This window comes from Lacerta agilis, chromosome 6, assembly GCF_009819535.1.
Source record: "Lacerta agilis isolate rLacAgi1 chromosome 6, rLacAgi1.pri, whole genome shotgun sequence".
Classification (NCBI taxonomy): Eukaryota; Metazoa; Chordata; class Lepidosauria; order Squamata; family Lacertidae; genus Lacerta; species Lacerta agilis.
The window spans coordinates 44,260,724-44,280,671 of NC_046317.1; the positions used below are offsets into that span (position 1 = coordinate 44,260,724).

The 19,948-nt window shown below is 41.6% G+C and overlaps 2 protein-coding genes, 1 long non-coding RNA gene and 4 other non-coding genes across 10 annotated transcripts in view; 6 read left to right on the forward strand and 1 right to left on the reverse strand.

Moving 5' to 3' along the window:
- The window catches only part of GPBP1L1 (GC-rich promoter binding protein 1 like 1), a 27,723-nt gene extending 15,980 nt beyond the window's left edge, over positions 1 to 11,743 (forward strand). For all 3 annotated transcript variants that reach the window (XM_033152260.1, XM_033152259.1, XM_033152261.1), the window contains exons 3-12: positions 505 to 620; positions 2,159 to 2,288; positions 3,253 to 3,527; positions 4,672 to 4,744; positions 6,072 to 6,265; positions 7,159 to 7,299; positions 7,476 to 7,634; positions 9,112 to 9,233; positions 10,483 to 10,585; positions 10,832 to 11,743. In XM_033152260.1, the coding sequence (XP_033008151.1) occupies positions 561 to 620; positions 2,159 to 2,288; positions 3,253 to 3,527; positions 4,672 to 4,744; positions 6,072 to 6,265; positions 7,159 to 7,299; positions 7,476 to 7,634; positions 9,112 to 9,233; positions 10,483 to 10,585; positions 10,832 to 10,981 (1,407 nt within the window). In that variant the 5' untranslated portion in view covers positions 505 to 560 and the 3' untranslated portion in view covers positions 10,982 to 11,743. The remainder of the gene's footprint in view (positions 1 to 504; positions 621 to 2,158; positions 2,289 to 3,252; positions 3,528 to 4,671; positions 4,745 to 6,071; positions 6,266 to 7,158; positions 7,300 to 7,475; positions 7,635 to 9,111; positions 9,234 to 10,482; positions 10,586 to 10,831) is intronic.
- Positions 3,201 to 13,938, reverse strand: LOC117048445. Of its 2 annotated transcripts, none has more exons than XR_004426845.1 (3): positions 13,841 to 13,938; positions 6,869 to 7,011; positions 3,201 to 3,465 (listed from the first exon to the last, which is right to left on the reverse strand). It is a non-coding gene; the product is annotated as an uncharacterized LOC117048445 (long non-coding RNA). The 2 variants fall into 2 exon arrangements; XR_004426844.1 differs by having other exon boundaries at positions 6,869 to 7,014.
- An 80-nt stretch (positions 13,939 to 14,018) lies between these two features.
- Positions 14,019 to 18,967, forward strand: RPS8 (ribosomal protein S8). The gene is made up of 6 exons (XM_033152264.1): positions 14,019 to 14,142; positions 14,628 to 14,734; positions 15,648 to 15,747; positions 17,009 to 17,184; positions 18,054 to 18,183; positions 18,806 to 18,967. The coding sequence occupies exons 1-6, from the start codon at positions 14,139 to 14,141 to the stop codon at positions 18,913 to 18,915; spliced, it is 627 nt and encodes a 208-aa protein (XP_033008155.1). The 5' UTR covers positions 14,019 to 14,138; the 3' UTR covers positions 18,916 to 18,967.
- On the forward strand, positions 15,463 to 15,563 carry LOC117049327. The gene has a single exon (XR_004426955.1). It is a non-coding gene; the product is annotated as a small nucleolar RNA SNORD46 (small nucleolar RNA).
- Positions 17,283 to 17,354, forward strand: LOC117049325. The gene has a single exon (XR_004426953.1). It is a non-coding gene; the product is annotated as a small nucleolar RNA SNORD38 (small nucleolar RNA).
- On the forward strand, positions 18,498 to 18,564 carry LOC117049326. The gene has a single exon (XR_004426954.1). It is a non-coding gene; the product is annotated as a small nucleolar RNA SNORD38 (small nucleolar RNA).
- Positions 18,968 to 19,802: 835 nt separating the features above from the next.
- LOC117049289 lies at positions 19,803 to 19,935 on the forward strand. The gene has a single exon (XR_004426927.1). It is a non-coding gene; the product is annotated as a small nucleolar RNA SNORA35 (small nucleolar RNA).
- The last annotated feature ends 13 nt before the right edge of the window (positions 19,936 to 19,948 follow it).

Here is a 19,948-nt window from a genome sequence, read left to right on the forward strand (position 1 = left end):
CCCATGCTGAAAAAGGTTGCTGACCCCTGCTTTAGATAATTGAAGAAGTTTGAACAGTTTTCCAGTTCAGACAAAATGGGAAATGGGATATTGTTGACTGTGGATTTCTTGTTATGTGTTCGTGCAAAAGTCATGATACTGTTCAAACATGCTTATTGTGAAAGAGGGAGACCTGAGTGAAATACTAATATGCTGGAGGGGAAATTAATCCTGAATTCTTCACCAACTTTTTCTAGTTCCCAGCAGCAACCAAAGAGGTTGATGGAGCTCAGTTTCTAGTTTTATTTGTTTGAATTGAGCATGGAGGGTGGAAAGCAACAGGAGCCATTGAACTACAGTAGTTCAGAATGGATCTATGTCAAGTTGTATATCCTTCAATTAGCTCTTGGAAAGATACTGAGTTGCTGTCCAAGCTGTTGGGGGCAGGCCCAGTGCTGTCCAAGCTGTGTTGTCTTTGCTCTGGGAAGGACTGACAGTGAATATGTGTTGTTCATCTTGTCTTAGATCCTGGCCATGAGGTTTGATGCCTCGCTTTATTGAAGGAGAGACACTGGACCTAAATGGCGCAGCATGACTTTGTTCCTGCCTGGCTTAACTTCTCTACACCACAGTCTGCGAAGGTAAATGATTGAATCTTGGATCAAACTCTTCAATAACATTTAGTCAAGTTATGGCCAGGTTGCCTATTTGATTATGAAATGCATACATGGCTTTGTAAAATAGTTAAGTTATATTGGCCATATTGAGCCTGCATTAAAGTGCATCAACAATAAACGGTAGGACATTGCTACCAGAGTTGATAGCCCATTTGTCAAACTAATGCTTGCATTAAAAAAACAAACAGAAAAATTGCATTTTTGGACAATTTGTCACTAATGATGTGGTGTCATCATGACATGGAAAAAGCTGCAAAACTTAAATGTAAACCATTGGCCTCTTCAAAACTGTTTCTTGCTTCATTGGGCAGGGGTTGGTTTAAACTCTTGTGTTTTGTGTGGCTGGAATGTAGCCTATTATACAGAGTTACATTAATTGATCCATGCACTTTTGCCTCTGGCCACACCCACCACTGGCATGCATCCCCTGGAAGGTTCCCAGGGAATGTAGACCTTGGGTTGAAAAAAGGTTCTCTACCCCTAGTTGGAATAGCCAGTCTCTTAAAGTCATGCACAGAGGAATCCAAACATTACCATTACAGCAACACACAAAATTGTTAATTATAGTGGTACCTCTAGTTACAAACTTAATTTGTTCCGGAGGTCCGTTCTTAACCTGAAACTATTCTTAACTAGAGGCGTGCTTTCGCTAATGGGGCCTCATGCTGCCGCTGTGCTCCCGGCACACAATTTCCGTTCTCAGCCTGGGGCCAAAGTTCTCAACTCGAGGTAACTCTTCAAGGTTAGCGGAGTTTGTAACCTGAGGCGTTTGTAACTCGAGGTACCACTGTAATGTGTGGGGCAAAGTGTGTGCCTTGAGGGACAAAGTGATGTTCTGGGAACAACAAATGCTACAATATGACGGAAGCTAAGTTGGTGTTGTCCTGGAAGCCAGACTACTGGGAGCCCCTTGTAAGAGTATATATATAATTTGGATAGCGTATTTACCCTCAAGATTAATATGTGCAGCATGGGAGTGTGACATTGCTCCTGTGTGCCCAGTAGCAGCTATAGCCAGAAGGCTTTTTGCTAGTTTTGATAGGTGCACCAGCATTCCTGTTCCTGGTTAGGACAGACCTGGTCGCAATAATTCACACTTAATATCCAGATTGGATTATCATAATGCATGGAACTATTATAATGCACTCAGTGCGCACTTTCAGTGGCTTCTTATAAATGAAGAATCTAAATGCCATTTTCCAATATGGGTCCTAAACTGTTTGGCAGTTGATCAATCTGTTACACTGAAATAATAGCATGATAACTTGCTGTCACAGTGTATTTAAAAGGCGCCAAGGAAGGAACAGATTCTACACAATTGCAAGCGTGTGGCTGAAGCTGGTACATGTACACATCTAGCTTTGTCGGTTGGTTCTGGTGGTCACTGGAATATCACTTTTGAACAAAGTAGGAAACAGTCTGTTGATAAACTCCTGAAAACTCATGTGGAGCTCATAATTCCAGAGCCTTTGCATGTTTTGATTATTATTTTTCCTTTATAGGCCCCTGGAACCACTCTTGAGAAGCACGGAGAGCATCTTCCTCGGGGAGAGGGCCGTTTTGGAGTAAGCCGGAGACGCCACAACTCTTCTGATGGCTTTTTTAATAATGGTCCGCTCAGAACTGCAGGAGGTATATAAAAGGGCTCATACTAGAAATTGTACACACTGGTCTTGTGTTTTATTACTCAGTTAGGTGCTGCAAACATTTAAATGCTTGAAAAACCTGATTGTCTGAGATAAAAGTGTGGAGGTTTTCAGCTTACCCAGGATTTGTAAAAATTGTTTCCTATGAGAGAGTAAACTGTGAGCACTCCGCCTTATAGAAAGTAGATGGTATTCTGATTTTCATAATGTGCTAGGAGTCTGTTGGCATACTTAAGCAAACATCAAGAAGACAGTTGTGATAGAAGACTATAATGTCATTGCTTGTATGGTAGAACGGTTAGGGTATATTGTTCACTTGGACTTCACAATAAAGGCTGTAGTTCCAAGATCTGGTTGGAGTAGTAAAGGTGATATTCTGAACTGACATAGAGCAGGGATGGGAGACTTTTCCTTCAGGTGGGCCAAATCTGTTTCTGCCCTACACCTTGCAGGCCAAATTTGGGCAGGGTCTCCCACCTGTCAATCACCCAATATCAAAATGAGGTGATGTGCCTCTTTGAAAGAGCACTCCCAATATGCCTTCAAAGAGGCTTGCTCCAGGATTGCTATGGTGTTTGCACTGAATGCCCTGCTAAAGTGAAGAATTTTCCCTCCTTTTGAGCATATGTTTCCATAAAAATCAACTAATGGGTGGTTAGTGTGCCCTGCTTCAGCAAGGGAACAGCGATGAGCTTTCTTCCAATTGTTCCTTTGAAGCCACTTCAGTAGCTGCATATGGCATGCGGGGGGGGGGGGGGGGAATAGATGGTGTGATTTGCCAGACATAGCTGGGGTGCATTGTAGGTCCAAACTGGCTCCTGCACCAGAGGTTCCCAACCCCTGACATAGTGCATTGTTGCTGCACACTGGCTTCATTAGAGATCTGTACTATGGCAGATATTTTAGGTACTGACTATTTTTATTCATACAAAAATCTTCCTCTCATGCAGACTGCTGGCATCAGCCTTCCCTGCACCGTCATGATTCTGTGGACTCTGGTGCTTCTAAAGGAGTTCATGTTGGGCTAGCTGGCAATCAACCTGGCTGGTATGGTTCTTCACGAGGCCATGATGGCATGAATCAAAGAGGAGGAACTGGATCCCATCGCCACTGGAATGGCAATTTCCACTCCCGAAAGGGTTCAGCCTTTCAGGAAAAGCCACCTACTGAGACGAGGGAGGAAAAGGAAGAAAAGGAGAAACTGCAATTTGAGGAGGAAGACTTTGTAAGTGTACAGTACTATGTTTTCAACAAGGTTTCCTGCTGATTTTTCACAAACACTGATTTCTTCTATGCTTTCACGTGTCTCTGTGTTTCCCCAAACTGCATAATGTGTGAATTCTCTGCTCCGAGAGATGTGTCCAGAACATGTGTCCACCTGCATGTTCATAGGAAAATTCCTTTCTTTGGATATAGATGGAAGTCCCCTCCCACATGCCAGTTGGGCAACCAGTATCATTTTAGTTCCTTGCTCCTTCCAACTCACTTTCACTAAGGCTAGATGCTGATTAGACATACAGTGGTACCTCGGGTTGCATATGCTTCAGGTTACATACTCCACTAACCCAGAAATAATGCTTCAGGTTAAGAACTTTGCTTCAGGATAAGAACAGAAATTGTGCTCTGGCGGCACAGCAGCAGCGGGAGGTCCCATTAGCTAAAGTGGTGCTTCAGGCTAAGAGCAGACCTCCAGAACGAATTAAGTATGTAACCAGAGGTACCACTGTACTGAGTATTCCATGTCTAGGCTATATAAAAAATTAAGTCTTCCTTCTTTTCATGCAGTACATCTGCTTCTCTTAAACCTATTTGTATCTCCAACCTAGTTCTTTAATAAACTTGCTATTTGCTCACACTGGTTTGCAGAGTAATTAAGTACAACAGCAAAGGAACACTGTCAAGATGTTGGTATATAAATTGTGAGAGAATAATTGTCAGGGCTGGTCGATTCCTCTTCACATTACCACACAAACGTCTCTTGGTCTTTTATAATTTTTATTAAGAATTCACAAACAGTATTAATGAATAGTTCTTAACTTCAACTATCACTCCACAGAGTCATTCAGTTCAGATACCTTCTGAGCTCTGCTTCTCCCCTGACCAGCAATTCTCAAAAGGTTTTTCCCGCTCTTTTTCTAACCTCCTAGTGAGGACTGGCTTGTACCTCCCCTCCCCCGAGTTGGAGTCATAACTTAACCCTTGCCTCTGTGAACATTCTAACTCTCTTTCTAACTCTACTCTGACAATAATGCTGAATTTAAATACAATTATTAAGTTTTTAAAACTTAGTCCTAACTAAGTAACTTGAAAATGAAGTTAATAAAATTCTGTATCATAGTAAGACATATGTTTTTCTTTTTGTTTTCTAGCCATCATTGAATCCAGAAGCTGGAAAACAGAACAGCCAGAGTAAACCAGTTGGGACTCCATCTGGTGTTTGGGGTAGGTATTGAGGCATCATCGAACAGCCATCTTCTTAGTAAAATATATAAATTGTCTTTCCATTTTCAATCTCAAGAATTCTGAAGCAGATTGAGCTGAATCTTAGAATTTTCAAAGATGCCTTGGATATTTAGTGGTAGAGTTGTAGAGTCCTTGGGTCTCACCAAGAAATGCCTGTGTTCTCTTCTCTTCTCCCCCCACCCCCATCATATTTGACATTCAGCATCCTAGACATTTAAATTCTGCCCTTTCAGTATCTAGAGCACTTCTCCAATTCTTTCCAGCATTGTGGAAAGTGCTGTGTTTCCCATCTAAGCACTTCCCTCATCCAAACCACCAGACACATGGCACAAGCAAGAGAGTGATGCTTGAGCCCTGAGCCTTAAGAAGCCACATAGTCTAAAGGAAGGAATCGATTCAATGAGTTATGGATCCTTTTTAATGCCCAAAGCAGCCCATGCCATCTACTAACCATTAATCACACATCTACTGTACCAATGCTTCAGCCATTTAATATCCAAAGTAGTCATTAACATTGTTAGGCCCTATGCATACCACTGGTTACAGACATATAGCCAGAATGGAATGTACTAATTGAAAGTTAGACTTTTTGTGAGAGGCCTAAGCTAAGCATGGCTACTTGCATCTTAGTGCTTACCTAAACTATATTGGGCATAAAGATGAGCTTGTAACAATATGCACAACTGATAATTCCTGCTGGTCCAGGTTTGTTCACTCCAAAGAAGAATCTAATGGAAGAATAGGGAATATAACTTGTTTCATCAGATTGCAATTATATAAAACACTGCCCTTTAGAATTGGGCTTTTGGTTGTTGTTGTTGTTCAGTCGTTCAGTCGTGTCCGACTCTTCGTGACCCCATGGACCAGAGCACGCCAGGCACGCCTATCCTTCACTGCCTCTCGCAGTTTGGCCAAACTCATGTTAGTAGCTTCGAGAACACTGTCCAACCATCTCATCCTCTGTCGTCCTCTTCTCCTTGTGCCCTCCATGAATTGGGCTTTATTTGAACTTAATATCCATCTTGGTTGAAAAACTAAAATAAATCTATTTGTTAACTACATTTCCAGACTAGTCCTTCTCAGATCCTATCCTATGATGACCTGTCACCAAATATTTCCTATTTGAGCAGGTGCTAAAATAACACAGCTGAGAAAAGAGTGAACTTGTAACTTTTGAGGACTATGTTTCTGCATTCCTATGATAACAAGTAACATCTATAAAACCACCCCTTCCCATTTGAACTAGGGATGAACTGCATTTTTAAAGAAAATTTGGTGTGTTTCTCTTCCCTACCCCTTTTACTAGAAAACCCTCCTAGTGCCAAGCAACCTACCAAGATGCTGGTCATCAAAAAGGTTTCAAAAGAAGATCCTGCTGCTGCCTTCTCAGCTGCATTTACGTCACCAGGGCCTCAGCTTTCAAATGGCAACAAGGCAACTACCATTGTCCCAAGTGTCTACAAAAATCTGGTTCCCAAGCCTGCAACACCCCCTTCCAAGGTATGCATAGGTTCACTCAGGTAAAAGGTAAAGGTACCACTGCAGGGGAAGTTTTAACATTCTGTTGACTAACCTAAGGGAAATATTAAATTGTGCTGTACTAAGCCTATACAATACTATTAGAATGTAAATGGAAATAAGGTGTTGATGTTGAAGGTTAAGTGTTTTTTTTTTTTTAAAAAACTGGTTATCTTGAGTTGGTGTTCTATATGCACTTCCCTCCCTTTCTCCCCGCTCCCCAATGTGAGGATGTGCCCTCCCTCCTTTGCTGAGAAGGGCTGCATTATGACAACCAAGCTTTCCAGTAGACACAGGAACATTTGGTATTAAGCTCTCAACAATCTCTATTTACTTGTGACTTAGGGACATGTGCCAGGTTCCCTCGTTACTCCCGTTCTGCATGCTTTCTCCCCAGCTGTTCCTGGCTTCTACTTTTGTTTTCCCTGTCTTCAACTCTTAGTGCTTTCTCTCCAGTTTAAATGTTTACACAGGGTGTTACCATATAATTGCCATGCACAACATGTGTCTTATAGGATAAATGCAGCCCCCTCTATTTGCACACATTCAGGGGGATTCTAATTGCCCACTGTTGCACCTTCTCACCTCCTTGTAGGAATAAGCAAGGCCTGCCAAATCCCGTCACAAGTAGAAATGGGGATGGGAAACTTTCTACATTACTCTGACCACTTTTCTTTTCCTTCTCCTTTTCCTGGATCCATGATGGGGCTGGTGCCAGTTTTTTCAGCCTGCTGACAAAAATATAAATAGTAATCAAGGTGACTGTCTAGTTTTAAGCAAGACAAAAAATTAAGTTACTAGATTAATTATTGATGTTGCTTTTATGCAGTTTCTTGCTCCCTAATGTTACTGTATTTGTTCTCTTCTCATGGTAGCCAAGCCAATGGAAAGCTAACAGAAGTGAACATAAAACAGGCTCGCTCTCCTCTAGCCGTGATTCTGCTTTTACAAGTCCAGTGTCTGTAACCAAACCTGCTGTACTGGCCAGTGGCTCTGTTCTCGCCTCTTCCAAAGAGGTAAGCTTGAAAGGTTGAATTAAAAAACTGGATTTGAAATTATTTGAACATCAGTGAACATACACTTATGATCACTCAGCTTAAATGATACAAATAGAAATGAGGTAGGGAGGACAGGATCCCTCTGGTAAAAAGTAAATTCTGGAAGATTTGCAGCATTTTTATTCTCTCTACAGAGTCCCTCCAGCATCACCCCTCCCATTGAAATAAACTCCTCTCGCTTGACAAAGCTGATGCGCCGCACCACAGATAAGAAGAGTGAGTTCTTGAAGGCCTTGAAGGATGACCGGAATGGGGAGTTGCCAGAGCGCCATGAGAGCAACAAATTGGAGGATGTAAGGGTGCAGTTTTGGTTTTTCTTTCTAGAGTATTAAAACGATAGGGATTTTTGAGTGTGAAATGAAATGCTGTGTTAAAGTATGAGAGTATGAGTTGCTTGACTTGTCTGGTAATCAGCTACTTTTTATGGGAATTTGAATTTTGGTTCTGTTCTTTGACTTGTGCAGATAGGTGATAAATGGTAGTTAAAGGGTGAGTTTTCGCATAAACAAAATGTGTCCTCTTCATGCACAGTATGTCTACTTAGCGAATAACCCTTGCGGTTTCCAGTACGTTTCCGAGCACAATTCAAAGTGTTGGTGCTGACATTTAAAGCCCTAAACGGCCTCGGTCCTGTAGACCTGAAGGAGCGCCTCCACCCCCATCGTCCAGCCCGGACACTGAGGTCCAGCACCAAGGGCCTTCTGGCAGGTCCCTCACTGAGAGAAGTGAGGTTACAGGGAACCAGGCAGAGGGCCTTCTTGGTGGTGGTGCCTGCCCTGGAATGCCCTCCCAACAGATGTCAAGGCAATAAGCAACTATTTTACTTTTAAAAGACAACTGAAGGCGGCCCTGTTTAGGGACGTTTTTAATGCTTGATGCTATATTGTTTTTAATATTCGGTTGAAATCCACTCAGAGTGGCTGGGGAAACCCAGCCAGATGGGCGGGGTATAAATAATAAATTATTATTATTATTATTGCAGAAATTCATTTTTAATCTATATATACTAGTTTTTTCAACAAATAAAGCTGTATTTAATTTTTAGAAATATAAAGTGCATAACACAAAAAAGTATAGAGATTTTCATTCTCCCACTCCCTAAATAATTGTGCTGGACTAGCACATTAAGGTAATTGGAAGCTTTTAAAGTCTTTTTACTTTTGGGAAAGGAAGGGTGATAGAGGTATTAAAGAGTACTGGCTAATGACCTTGGAAGCAAAAGACCTTATTGGTTACAATAAGGTTATAACTAAGCACTTTGTGAGATGTCTGTGCGACCAGATCTGATGTATGCAGAATACATGGTTAAGTTATTTGTTGGGAACCCATTCACAATCCTGATTGTAGGATGCATCAAGGCTCGAAAATTGTACACATAGCACCCTGTTGCACATGTGGTTTTACTTTGCTGGATTGTGTTCTTATCAGTAGGACTTGCTTAACATTCCAGAAACTACAGCTTCTAGATAGAGGGATCTTGAAAAAAAGAATATTTTTACAATGTAATTTGTTAGTATTAATTATGGTCAGGAAGGCTGGGTATATATTGATTCTTTTTCCAAAAGTATACTCCTTACAGAGCAATTTGTGCATGTTTTGAAGTCTTGCTGGGCTTATTCCATAGAAAGTGTGTTTTTGATTGGATAGATAGCAGGACAAGAGTGGTTGTTTTTTATGCTATGATCTAAGAGTAATTTAGACATATACAAGGTCCACCTAGCTCAGCAGCCTTCACCAGGCAATTTGACTTATTTTTTTCTCCCTTGCCAGATGGAGGATGGCAGCACACCAGAACCAAAGGAAAACTGGGAAGAGAATTGTCACCAGAATGGTCTTTCTCTGCCTTTAGAAGAAGGGGAGAACCTTTCTCACTCATTAGAAGCAGAACACAGGTGAGAGGGAAGACAGACTGCTGAGGAAAATATTTTTCTACCAGCGTTGTAAATAAATTAGTGGAATAAGAGTCAGAAGTAAAAGTAAAACCTGAAACTTCTTAAAGTTCTATCACCAACACAAGATATTGTCAGTTTTTGCTTCTATTGTTTGCAGCATAGTGTGCCATTTTGCTATCCTGCAGTGGGTGCTCATATACTGGGAGTGTCTTTGCACAGAAGCATATTATTTCAAAGGTGATGGAAAGGGTGACTCCCTAACAGCTATCTATCACACATAAGGCTAGAATGTTTTTGTAGAATAAATTAATAAGTCCTCTGACGCTGCCCCAGCTGTTTGAGCACGACAGTAGATATTTAATGTCACAGCTAGATCAGGCCTGCATAAACCTCTACCCAGTAACTGCTCAACCTCTGATGCAGTGCTGCTCCCTCAGAGCAGGCATAGGAGTAATTGCTCCTTATCTGTTAGGGATGCTTTAGGTGTGATTCCTGCATTGCAGGGAGTTGGACTAGATAAACCTTGGGATAGCTTCCAACTCCACAGTTCTATGATTCGTAACAGGAGTAGGGAGCAAGGTGTATTTGCCATCACTGTTGGCAGTGATGTTGCTGCCAGAAGGTAGAGTGAGTTGGGGAAGAGACATTTTCTCCCATTTGCTCTGGAAGAGGCAGATGACACAACTATTTTGCTTATAAAGGACTTTCTATTTTTCAGTCAAATCACCCCTCAGATTTTACATGCTGACAAGCACCTAATACATGCATGTCAGCATGCATACACACAAAAAACTATTCCTCAAGAATAGTTGCTTTCTTACTAATGATTAAAGAATACAAGAGGTGTATCCTACTCAGTTATAACCTGAGAGGGAGAAGGGGGCAACCCCATCCACTTGACTTCTAGCTTCACCCATCACTGGCCCAGTTCTTTCTCAGGGAGTGGGCCTGTCACAGAAAAGCTCTCCATTCCTGCCTTATTTCTTTTTCATTCCCCAGTCCCTCATAACCAGATCATTTACTTTCATTACCTAGGTCCTTCTTCATAAAGTCATCCCATGTTCCTTTGCAGCTGAATCATCTAGCAATGCTTGTTAAATAGAACTTAACTATTCATGTCAAAATCAGTGGTGGGTATCTATAGGAAACGTGTCAATTTTGTATGCATTGTGAGGTGAGGGTGGGTCTTTCTTCCATTGTTAATCCAACCTCTCTTTCTCAACCCACCCAATCTCCTTTAAATTGCTAGGTTATTGAAAGCAATGGGGTGGCAAGAGTACCCTGAAAATGATGAGAATTGCCTTCCCCTCACAGAGGATGAGCTCAAAGAGTTCCAAATAAAGTCAGAGCAGGTATGTTTAGCTTTTGTGCTTAATATTGTTATCAGTCTTCTAGCATTGGTTGTTTCCCAGTTTTATTTCATAAAACTTGTGAGATGATGACTGCAACAGTGTCTACTCAGTTTTTTTTTGCATGTGGACAAGCCTTTATAGACTTTGTTTTATATGTACAGTACATAGTATTAGAGTGTACTCAGCTTTGAGCTCTGAATGGAAAAGGGAAATAAATATGGATTCATTTTCCTTTCTTTCCTGCAGCTAAGAAGAAATGGCTTTAGGAAGAATGGATTTCTTCAAGGCCGTGGCAACAGTCAACTATTCTCCCACTGGAGAAGCACTTTTAAGACAGAGTTTGAGGAGTCGGATACAGAAACAAGTAGCAGTGAAACTTCAGACGATGATGCCTGAAAATAGGCACAAAAAACCCACAGTACAAAACCAACCCAGCAAACTCAGTTTGTAGTTCAGCACATAAATGTTTGGGGTTCAAATGAAGCAGAGTTTATTCTGTCTCTAGTCTGTTCAGTTTCTTTTTATTGTTGAAAACTTCATGCACAAGGGAAAGAATTATATCCCAAAGAAGAAAGCTATTGGCTTATTTTTGGTTTTGCCCTTCTATGCTTCATAGAGAACAGTCCATGCAGATGGGTGACTCATGGCCTTCTGGTGCAAGGCATAGTTTCAGTCTCATCAGCAGCAGGATGTAAGGGACTGAGTTGGGCAGCCACATGCTTCTCATACTGCCGTCCACATAGCAAAATGCTGTGCGGCAATAATGTGCTAAAACAATCATTGTCAATGACAAAATGGCTATGGAAGTTCTAATTGTGTTAAATTAATGCTAATAACATGGAACTTTTTTATTTTGTTTTTTGGCGGCTCGGGGAGCTTCATCACTTAACCAGGCGTGTTTGGTTTTTTCTTTTTTCTTTTTTGGGGGTACAGCTGTAAAATATTTGGATATAGGAATTGTTTGTGTTCTTGCAACCTTGATATTCAGGGTGGATTGTAAAATATAAATTTTTGTGGGACTTCAAAGATTAAGATTATTTTGATAACATTATTTACAGATTTAAAAAAGTGACTATCACATTGAGTCTGTATGAGGGGGAAAACTACTGCAACAAAAGATAACTAACTTGGAATAAATATTTTGCATCAGTTTGCCAATTCTGTGTCTCATTTTTCATGAAATACTATAGAAGTAAGGCAATTTGGCTATCCTTATTTTGTGTTTTTGTGGCCTTCATATAACAGAACCTGCTTTAAAAAAAGTATTGAGTAACTTGAATAAATCCTGATTTGGTTTTTAAGCAAGGGGTACCAGTTGAATAGTTGTGCTTCTCTTTCTGTATGTTGAGTAACTCTCTGTGCAGAGCAATTTTACATTACAATGCAGAGATTATCAGAACTGAACATAATTTAAATTAACATCTAAAGTGAGGGAGAGAGGCTAAACTGAAATGCTAATGTTCATACACTGAAGAAAATATAGAGAATTCAACCTACTTTAATTTGATACTCATTGCGTCAGTCTCAACCTAGACTAATCACAGGGTTGTTCTGAGGATAAAATAGGGGGTGGGGAACCAAGTACACACACACACACAATTTATTTAATTTGTGTACTGCCCTATATCTGCAGGTCTCGGGGTGTTTACAATATAAAATCGCAAAATACATCGAGTTCCTTGGGGGAAAGTGGGAAATATTATAATCCACAGGCTCTAGAAACAGCTTCAATTCATAAAATTCAAAGACACAATTATTGCACCCAAATAACTTAGTTCCTTATGCTCAGGAGTTCCTTGGACTTGAAGCTTCCTGAACAACACTCTCATTGCTACATGGCAGATCACTTCTAAAAGCAATGCATTATACAGCATGGGGACCTGCTATTCAACAACAAAACCTCACTAGGAATGTGCAATCTTATGAGGGCCTTTGCATCAGATTCAACATGAACAACCAAAATATTTAATTTGCAGAAATAGCAGGAATATATTATGAATCAACATACAACAGGCAACTTATATATACAGCCACCATAGGAGACTGTATCCTCTGCTTGCCGATATGCAGAAATCATCTGCTTTAAGTACTGTACTCTCAATCGCATGTTCAGGTAACAGCAGAGGAATGCTGACTCGCCAAAGGATAACATTTCTTGTGACTGGACTACTGTAATAAAAAATACTCTTAGCTGAACATGTAGGATGGCTACATAGGTTCACATGTACTTAAACATTTATCAACTCCTTTCAAATTAATTTCAACTAGGTTGCAGGAGTTGCATAGTAAAATCCGGAACTTTCCTAGAGCGGTATTGATATGACATGACTAGACTCTCAGCTGGAGATATGACTGTTGTTTGCTTGGCAAAACACAGGTGACATTTCTGAAGAATCTGGCTCATGTTAGTATTCATGCACAGTGGAGGATTAGAATGGGGTATTGGGTTTTTTCCTAACCAAATCTTGGGTCTGTTTGAGATTTTGTAGATTTTCTGCATCACCAAAGAGTTGAACTTCAAGGTCCCATCCAACTCTGAATCTATGATGAAATACTGGCTTTCCTGCATTGACAATCTAAAGCAGATTTATTGTGGTACATGCTTTCATAAACTAGAGCCCATTTGTTAGATGTATAAAGCATTGTCTTCAATGTGCGTGTGTTTTTGTGTGTGTGTGTGTGTGTGTGTGTGTGTATGGGGCGTAGTGGGTTTTTGACATACCGGTATCTACGCAAAGCCCAAATTTAGAGAAGATACCCTTATAATAGTTATAACTGATGTTCCTTCGTATCTAATTTAGCATTTGTCGTGGGGGGATAATGTGATTGGAGTAAGATTTGTTGAGAAATCCTAGTTTTTAATTCAAGTAGTATTACTTTTGAGATCAGCACTAGCCTATTCCAAATGTTCTGGTTTCCATCTTTCTCAGACTGTTACAACCCTTCACTGTATGCCATTGTCGTCAATGTCGTATCAAACTGAAGGATAGGCGTAGTTGGTACCACCTAAATTTTGTGTTAATTCTGCCTTTCCGTTTCGTTGCGTGAGTATTTTTAAAACTACCGGATACAATTATTTTACAAGAGCCCGTGTATTTTTTTAACGGTCATGCAGGAGAGGGAACATTAGCAGGCTTAGCTTGCCTGTCATGGCTGCAGAGCTGCGGAAAACAGCACGTGCGAGAAGCTCCCTTTTCTACAGCTACTGCAAGTGGAGAAACCTTCCTACGCGTTTGCTTGGGGCCAGTAACATACCTGCGCAGAGTACCAAAGCACAGAAGTCACCGTTAATGCGCCGTGGAGCGGTCATCCATGGCTGGGTACAAATAGCTCATTCTCCTCCGCGGATACCTGCCCTCGGACACACTTCGATTCTTGTCTTTGCCGCGGTCGCTTCCTTCGCCAACCGCGCAGGCGCGTCTCACTTCGATGACGTTCAGACGCCAGAGGACGCGCTGAGCTCACGCAAAAGGCATCGCGAGATTTGACGGGCAACAAACCGCCCCGTGGTGCTTTGCGGCCTTCTCTTTGCAGTCGGCGCCTCCGGAGAAGGATGGGTGAGTAGCTTCGGAGACTGGAGAGTGAGGTCTTTCCATCCGTTTCCATCCGGCCAGGTGGTTGATCCAGCGGGGATGCAGCTCAAGTAATGGGGGACGGGGGCGTTTGCACGATTCAATGCAGGGTCTATTTGGGCCGGTGGCTCATTTTTGCCGCTTTCATGGTTGGGCCCCGCCTCGGTCGCAGGTTGTGCCTGGGCCTGCGTGCCTTTGCCATCTTGACGCGTTGGCTGCCTACCCTGGAGGAAGAGTCTGCGGGAAGCGGCCTCCCACTCGCGCTGGCCAAGGGCCCCCTTCGCGTTCCTTTGCCCCGTGTTGCTGTGATGAAGCATCTTCCACCGAGAATCCCGTGCGGAAACATTTTTTACCTTGGAGAGCTGAGTAACTCTGGGCATAAGGAACTCTTGCAGTCGGCTGAGGTGAAAAGGCCCTGCTCTGTGTCGCGCGCTCGTCTTCACCATTTGGCTTTTGTTCTGTCCGCTCAGGTATCTCCAGGGACAACTGGCACAAGCGCCGCAAGACCGGGGGAAAGCGAAAGCCCTACCACAAGAAGAGGAAGTATGAGTTGGGACGACCCCCTGCCAATACCAAAGTATGTGCTTGTAGCTCTCTAGCGAATAATTACTTGTGCAGCTAGCTGCCTCTTTGTGTTTTTGATGCTCAGCTTATGACTGCAAAATTCCTGTTTAAATTAGAAAGCATATATATGTTTTTGAAGTACTGTACTTGAGACCTCCATGCACAGCTCAGGACCCCTCAGTATTCGTTGAAGGGGTGCTTTGTTCTTGAGTAACCTGAAAGAGCACACTTTAAAACGCTGATCGTATGGGATTATCCTAGTTTAGAGTCATCAAAGGTTCATGCTATAAAGGAGGTTTATGTTATAAAAGATATTAATCTATTTTTGTGTGCTTGGCCTGGAAGCAGTATGAATGTGCAACAATTAGACTATATTCAGAGTAAAACTCATAAATTATAACTTAATAAAAGTGTGCCCCTGAATTTCCCAGTAGTAACTGTTCTCCAGAGTTTATTTTTCTAACTGCGAGTAGCATGCAGCAATTCCTTTCTTGTACTTCTATGTATGGACCAGGATCCAATCTACTTTGTGTGCATTCAAGTGCACGGGCACTCTTGATGGGAGGCTTGACTTCAAGCAACTGAAGCACACCACAAATGTGCCATTTCACAAATTGCGTCTGAATTTCCCCTTAGACTCCATAGTGCAGCATGGGGAGTTAAACACAAGTCCAAAGTCTGGTGTGCTGGAGTAGTTGCATAAATAATTAGATCTGAACCATTATATTTGTAATGGGAGGCAACTGGAGTGATGAGAGCTACACCTTAGGTGGGTGCTAGACCGTTTTGGTCATTGTTGCACTCACCAATGCTAGGGGTTGTCATAGTTACACTGACCGTGTTGCCATGTGGTTTGAGTATTTGTAAGAAGATTTTAATGCTGTGTATCCATGTGGTTTGACCCAGTCTGTTATGTTTTGTTGTAGATTGGCCCTAGGAGAATTCACACAGTAAGGGTACGTGGAGGGAATAAAAAATATCGTGCTCTGCGTCTCGATGTTGGAAACTTCTCTTGGGGGTCTGAATGTAAGTGCAAAGTGGCTCCTCTGTGTGGCATTAGCTAGGGTGTTACATACTAGTGACCTGGAAGCTAAAACAAGAGAACAGTGATGATAACTTTGACCTTAAGAGAGTTTTGGTGAATTCCTAAACTCTTGGTGATGGCAGTGTCATAGTTACCCTGAGTGAGTGCATTGTAGCTTCAAGGGCAGTTATGTAAATTTAAAGGGGAAACAAAATTGTTTGTATACTACGTTTGAGGTGTATTTTTCCAAGAATTTTATTAACATTGAGTAATGTTGTGAGATGTTAAAGATGGATTGAAAAACTTCAATTCTGTGACCAAGGGACAAGAAGGGGGGAGGCCTTGCTTAAACATTTTGTGGCTACAGAGACTGTAGCAGGCAAAGAAAATCCCCTGCAGTGAAAATCAAATATTGGGTGTACATTGAGTGTCAGATTACAATCTTGTTACTATCTTTTTCTAATTGGTGGAGATTATTTGCTTGATTGCAGATTCTGTATTTCCACTATTCCATATTTAATATTGAACTTGATCATTAAAATTTTGTGCAGATGGGCAATTGGAACACACCTTTTCATTAATTGATTGTAGACCATTGGCTTATGACCAATATTCCAGAATATCTTCCAAAGGCAAAAGGTAATCATAAATTTAAAAACAGAAGGTACAGGCGCACGTTCAGTTGATGTGGAACCTTCAACATGTGGGTTGTTTTCAACCTGGAAGGGGACGGGGTGGGCTTAAGTGCGCTGTGCCAACGTGTGAAGACCCAGAACGCAACCCATTCACAGACAGGGAGTTGCTTGTAAAGCATTTGCCTGTCACAGAAAGGGATAAGTTGTTCTACTGTAATCGGGAAATACTGCACATTTCTAGGGCTGCTTCTATGCTATTGTTTTGTCTTATAGTAGTGGTGCAGAAAATGCTCCTTCCCTATGGTGCTGCACTGTAACAGATTATATTGTTTTTTAAAGTTGAGGTTTGCAGAAAGAGTGGGTTGGTTAAACTAGGTTCTGGGGAAATTCTTTCCAAATTGTAGTATGCAAATTCCAATTTTCCTCATAATCTTTAAATGGGTGTTTAAAAGTAGATGCGATAGAAACTTCATAGCTGTATTTTTAAAGCAGAAGCTGTACAGATCCTGCAAACTTCAACCTCCAAGGGGATTTCGGGGCCAATCATTTTTATGTACATGAGAGGCTCTTTTGCCATGGATTTGTATTTTGCTCTTGAAATTTGTAACATGAGCTCTTCTCTTTACAGGCTGTACCCGCAAAACCAGAATCATTGACGTAGTGTACAATGCATCTAACAATGAGTTGGTGCGCACAAAGACCCTGGTCAAAAATTGCATTGTCCTCATTGACAGCACACCATACCGACAGTGGTATGAAGCCCACTATGCCTTGCCACTCGGGCGCAAAAAGGGTGCCAAGTTGGTATGTATTAAGTGGGCCTGCAGAGGCAGATGGTTGTCCTGTGCTTTTTAATTGTTAAGTGTTCAGCCACTATGCCCTAGAGTTTAGGGTTCTTCTGTCTTCTGGTGAGGATACCTTTGTCCAGTTCTGCTGCTGAATGGAGAGCGATGACAGACATTAATCTGAAGAAGACATCTGACCACCCTCCATTGATGGTTCTTGTCTAATTACAGCATCTCTTTGCTGATATGGGTACAGATGTTTTGAATTAAAAAATGCAGAAAGTTAAATGAATTCTTAATGTACACAGTGCTGGTACTGGCTCTTTCTGTTACTTGTCACTTGGCCAGGCTCTGATCCTCAATATTGTAATCATAGAATCTTAAGAGTTGGAAGGGACCCCAAGGGTCACCTTGTCCAACCCCCTGCAATGCAGGAATCTCAGCTAAAGCATCCATGACAGATGACCATCCAACCTCTGTTTAAAAACCTCCAAGGAAGGAGAGTCCACCACATCACTACTGAACAGCTCTTACTGTCAGAAAGTTTTTCTGAATGTTTAGTCTCCTTTCTTGGAACTTGAAGCCATTGGTTTGAATCCTACCCTCCAGAGCAGGAGAAAACAAGCATGCTCCCTCCTCCATGTCACAGCCCTTAAGATATTTGAAGATGGCTATCTCCTCTCAGTCTCCTCTTTTCCAGGCTAAACATTCCCAGCTCATTCAAGCGCCTTCAATCACTTGGTAGTAATTTATATACTGCTTAATGCCAAATGAGGCATCTACATTGTATACAAAAACCAATTACATAATCATTAAATGGGTGAAATTATGGGAACTGACTACCAGTTGAACTCCAGTTCTATTCACATGCTTCTGCACTTGTTCCAGACTCCTGAGGAAGAAGAAATCTTAAACAAGAAGCGTTCAAAGAAAATTCAGAAGAAGTATGATGAAAGAAAAAAGAATGCCAAGATTAGTAGTCTTCTGGAAGAACAGTTCCAACAAGGGAAGCTACTTGGTGAGACTCTGAAACCGAGAAGGGTGCTCTGTTTGCCAGTAGCCTAGGTGCTGTGGTGGGCGGATGCTGTTTACCTTATCGTTATTATAAAGTTGCATTTTATTACTTTCTGGGTTCCTGGAAACTATGGTACTAATTCAGCAAATCTGACTTTGCATTGCTGATTTGCTCATTCAACTCTTGGAATAGTAGTTGGCAAAAGCTGAGAGACTGTACTAGAAAAGCGTTACAGGCTTTTCTCAACCACGATTGCCACATGTGTAAAGCCATTCAAGTGGCAGGCAACATCTTGTTCCCTGGTGTTTTGAAGTTGGCCTTGTGACGAAAACTTTGTCCAGTTCTGCTGCTGAATGCAAGTGGTGACAATTCAAATTCTGAAGGTGGCTTCATCAGGATGGTTTTGGTGGTTCCTTAGGCTTTGCAACTTGGGGAGGGGAGATGGTATGATCCACCCACCCCAATTTGGGAAAAAGATGGGTTCATTAGCATTAAATTGCTTTGTCTCCTGAGGTTAGCGATGATGTCCTAGCATGAAAGACTGGCAAGAAGTACATTACGCAGGGAAAAGCAGCTCAGTTCTTACTTGATATTTCCCCATTTCTAATACGATTTCATTTTGCAGCTTGTATTGCCTCCCGACCTGGGCAGTGTGGTCGAGCAGATGGATATCTTCTGGAAGGCAAGGAACTAGAATTCTACCTGAGGAAGATCAAAGCCAGGAAAGGCAAATAAACAGTCACTGTATCTAATGTGCTGAATAAATACCTACAGAGTCTTGTATAAATGATTGATGTGATTATTTATGGACAGTGAGGCTAAGACTTGGTTATGGTTTACTGTGACCATGTGAACGTGTTGGTTGCTGGCGAGGAGCTCACACCTACTTTGCTTTTTCCCAGGATTTTTAAGTGCTATGGGATGAAAGCTAATGCAAGGTTTGTCTTAATATGTCTTCTGAGCCTGGGATCCTAGTTAGGGTTTCTTCTCGTTAACCATGATCTGTAGCCAAGGTTTGTCCTGTGGTTACAGGTTGTGGTTGAGGAGAGACATTAACCAGGATCTTGGGTTTGGACAAAATACTAAGCCAGACATTTGCTTAGCTGCTGTGCTACATTAATATTAAAAGCCCAAGGAGCAGTTGCAACCTCCTGTTTGGGAGCTAGTGCATTCACACTAAATATGCTTGTATGGAAGTTTTTTTAAAAAAAAAATGAGTTAAAATTGTTTGACTTGATAGCGTTGTCTGTTCTAAAGCTAATAACTGTTAAGTTTTCCTGAATAGGGTTGAACTGTCATTATACATTATGGCACTATAAATGTTAGCAGCACAGCTGTGTTGTGTGCTATTTGTTCTCCCAGTTCACTTGCAACATGAGCTTTGTAGTGTGCACTTCAAATATCCTGCTTTTGGTGGCCCCATGGAGAACAGATTTTCAGAGTCTTCAATGCATAGCATACATTTCTAATGATTAGGTATGTGCACAGGGTATTAATGAATGAAAGCTGAGAAAATTATTGATGAGTTGAGTTTGTTGCATTGTTGGCAGTTGAACTGCCAAAATTGGAAGCTGTTAGTTGCATTTTTTACATGATTAGTACTACATGTAGCGACAAAACCGGTGCACTGCTAAGTGTCTGGATTGTCTTCTTCGTGACATTCTGGTCTCATTCCAGTGCAAGATTAACTCCCTTCTAGCAGAAGGACCAGGCCTCTTTCCAAAGGTCTGGTCCTTTCGAAGGCTGGGAACAATACTATCTTCTAACA

What these genes read in the sequence shown, in the direction of transcription:
- RPS8 (XM_033152264.1), top strand. An exon ending in GACCCCCTGCCAATACCAAA is followed by an intron (nt 14,735 to 15,647) that starts GTATGTGCTTGT and finishes GTTTTGTTGTAG; the next exon opens with ATTGGCCCTAGGAGAATTCA. An exon ending in CTTCTCTTGGGGGTCTGAAT is followed by an intron (nt 15,748 to 17,008) that starts GTAAGTGCAAAG and finishes TTCTCTTTACAG; the next exon opens with GCTGTACCCGCAAAACCAGA.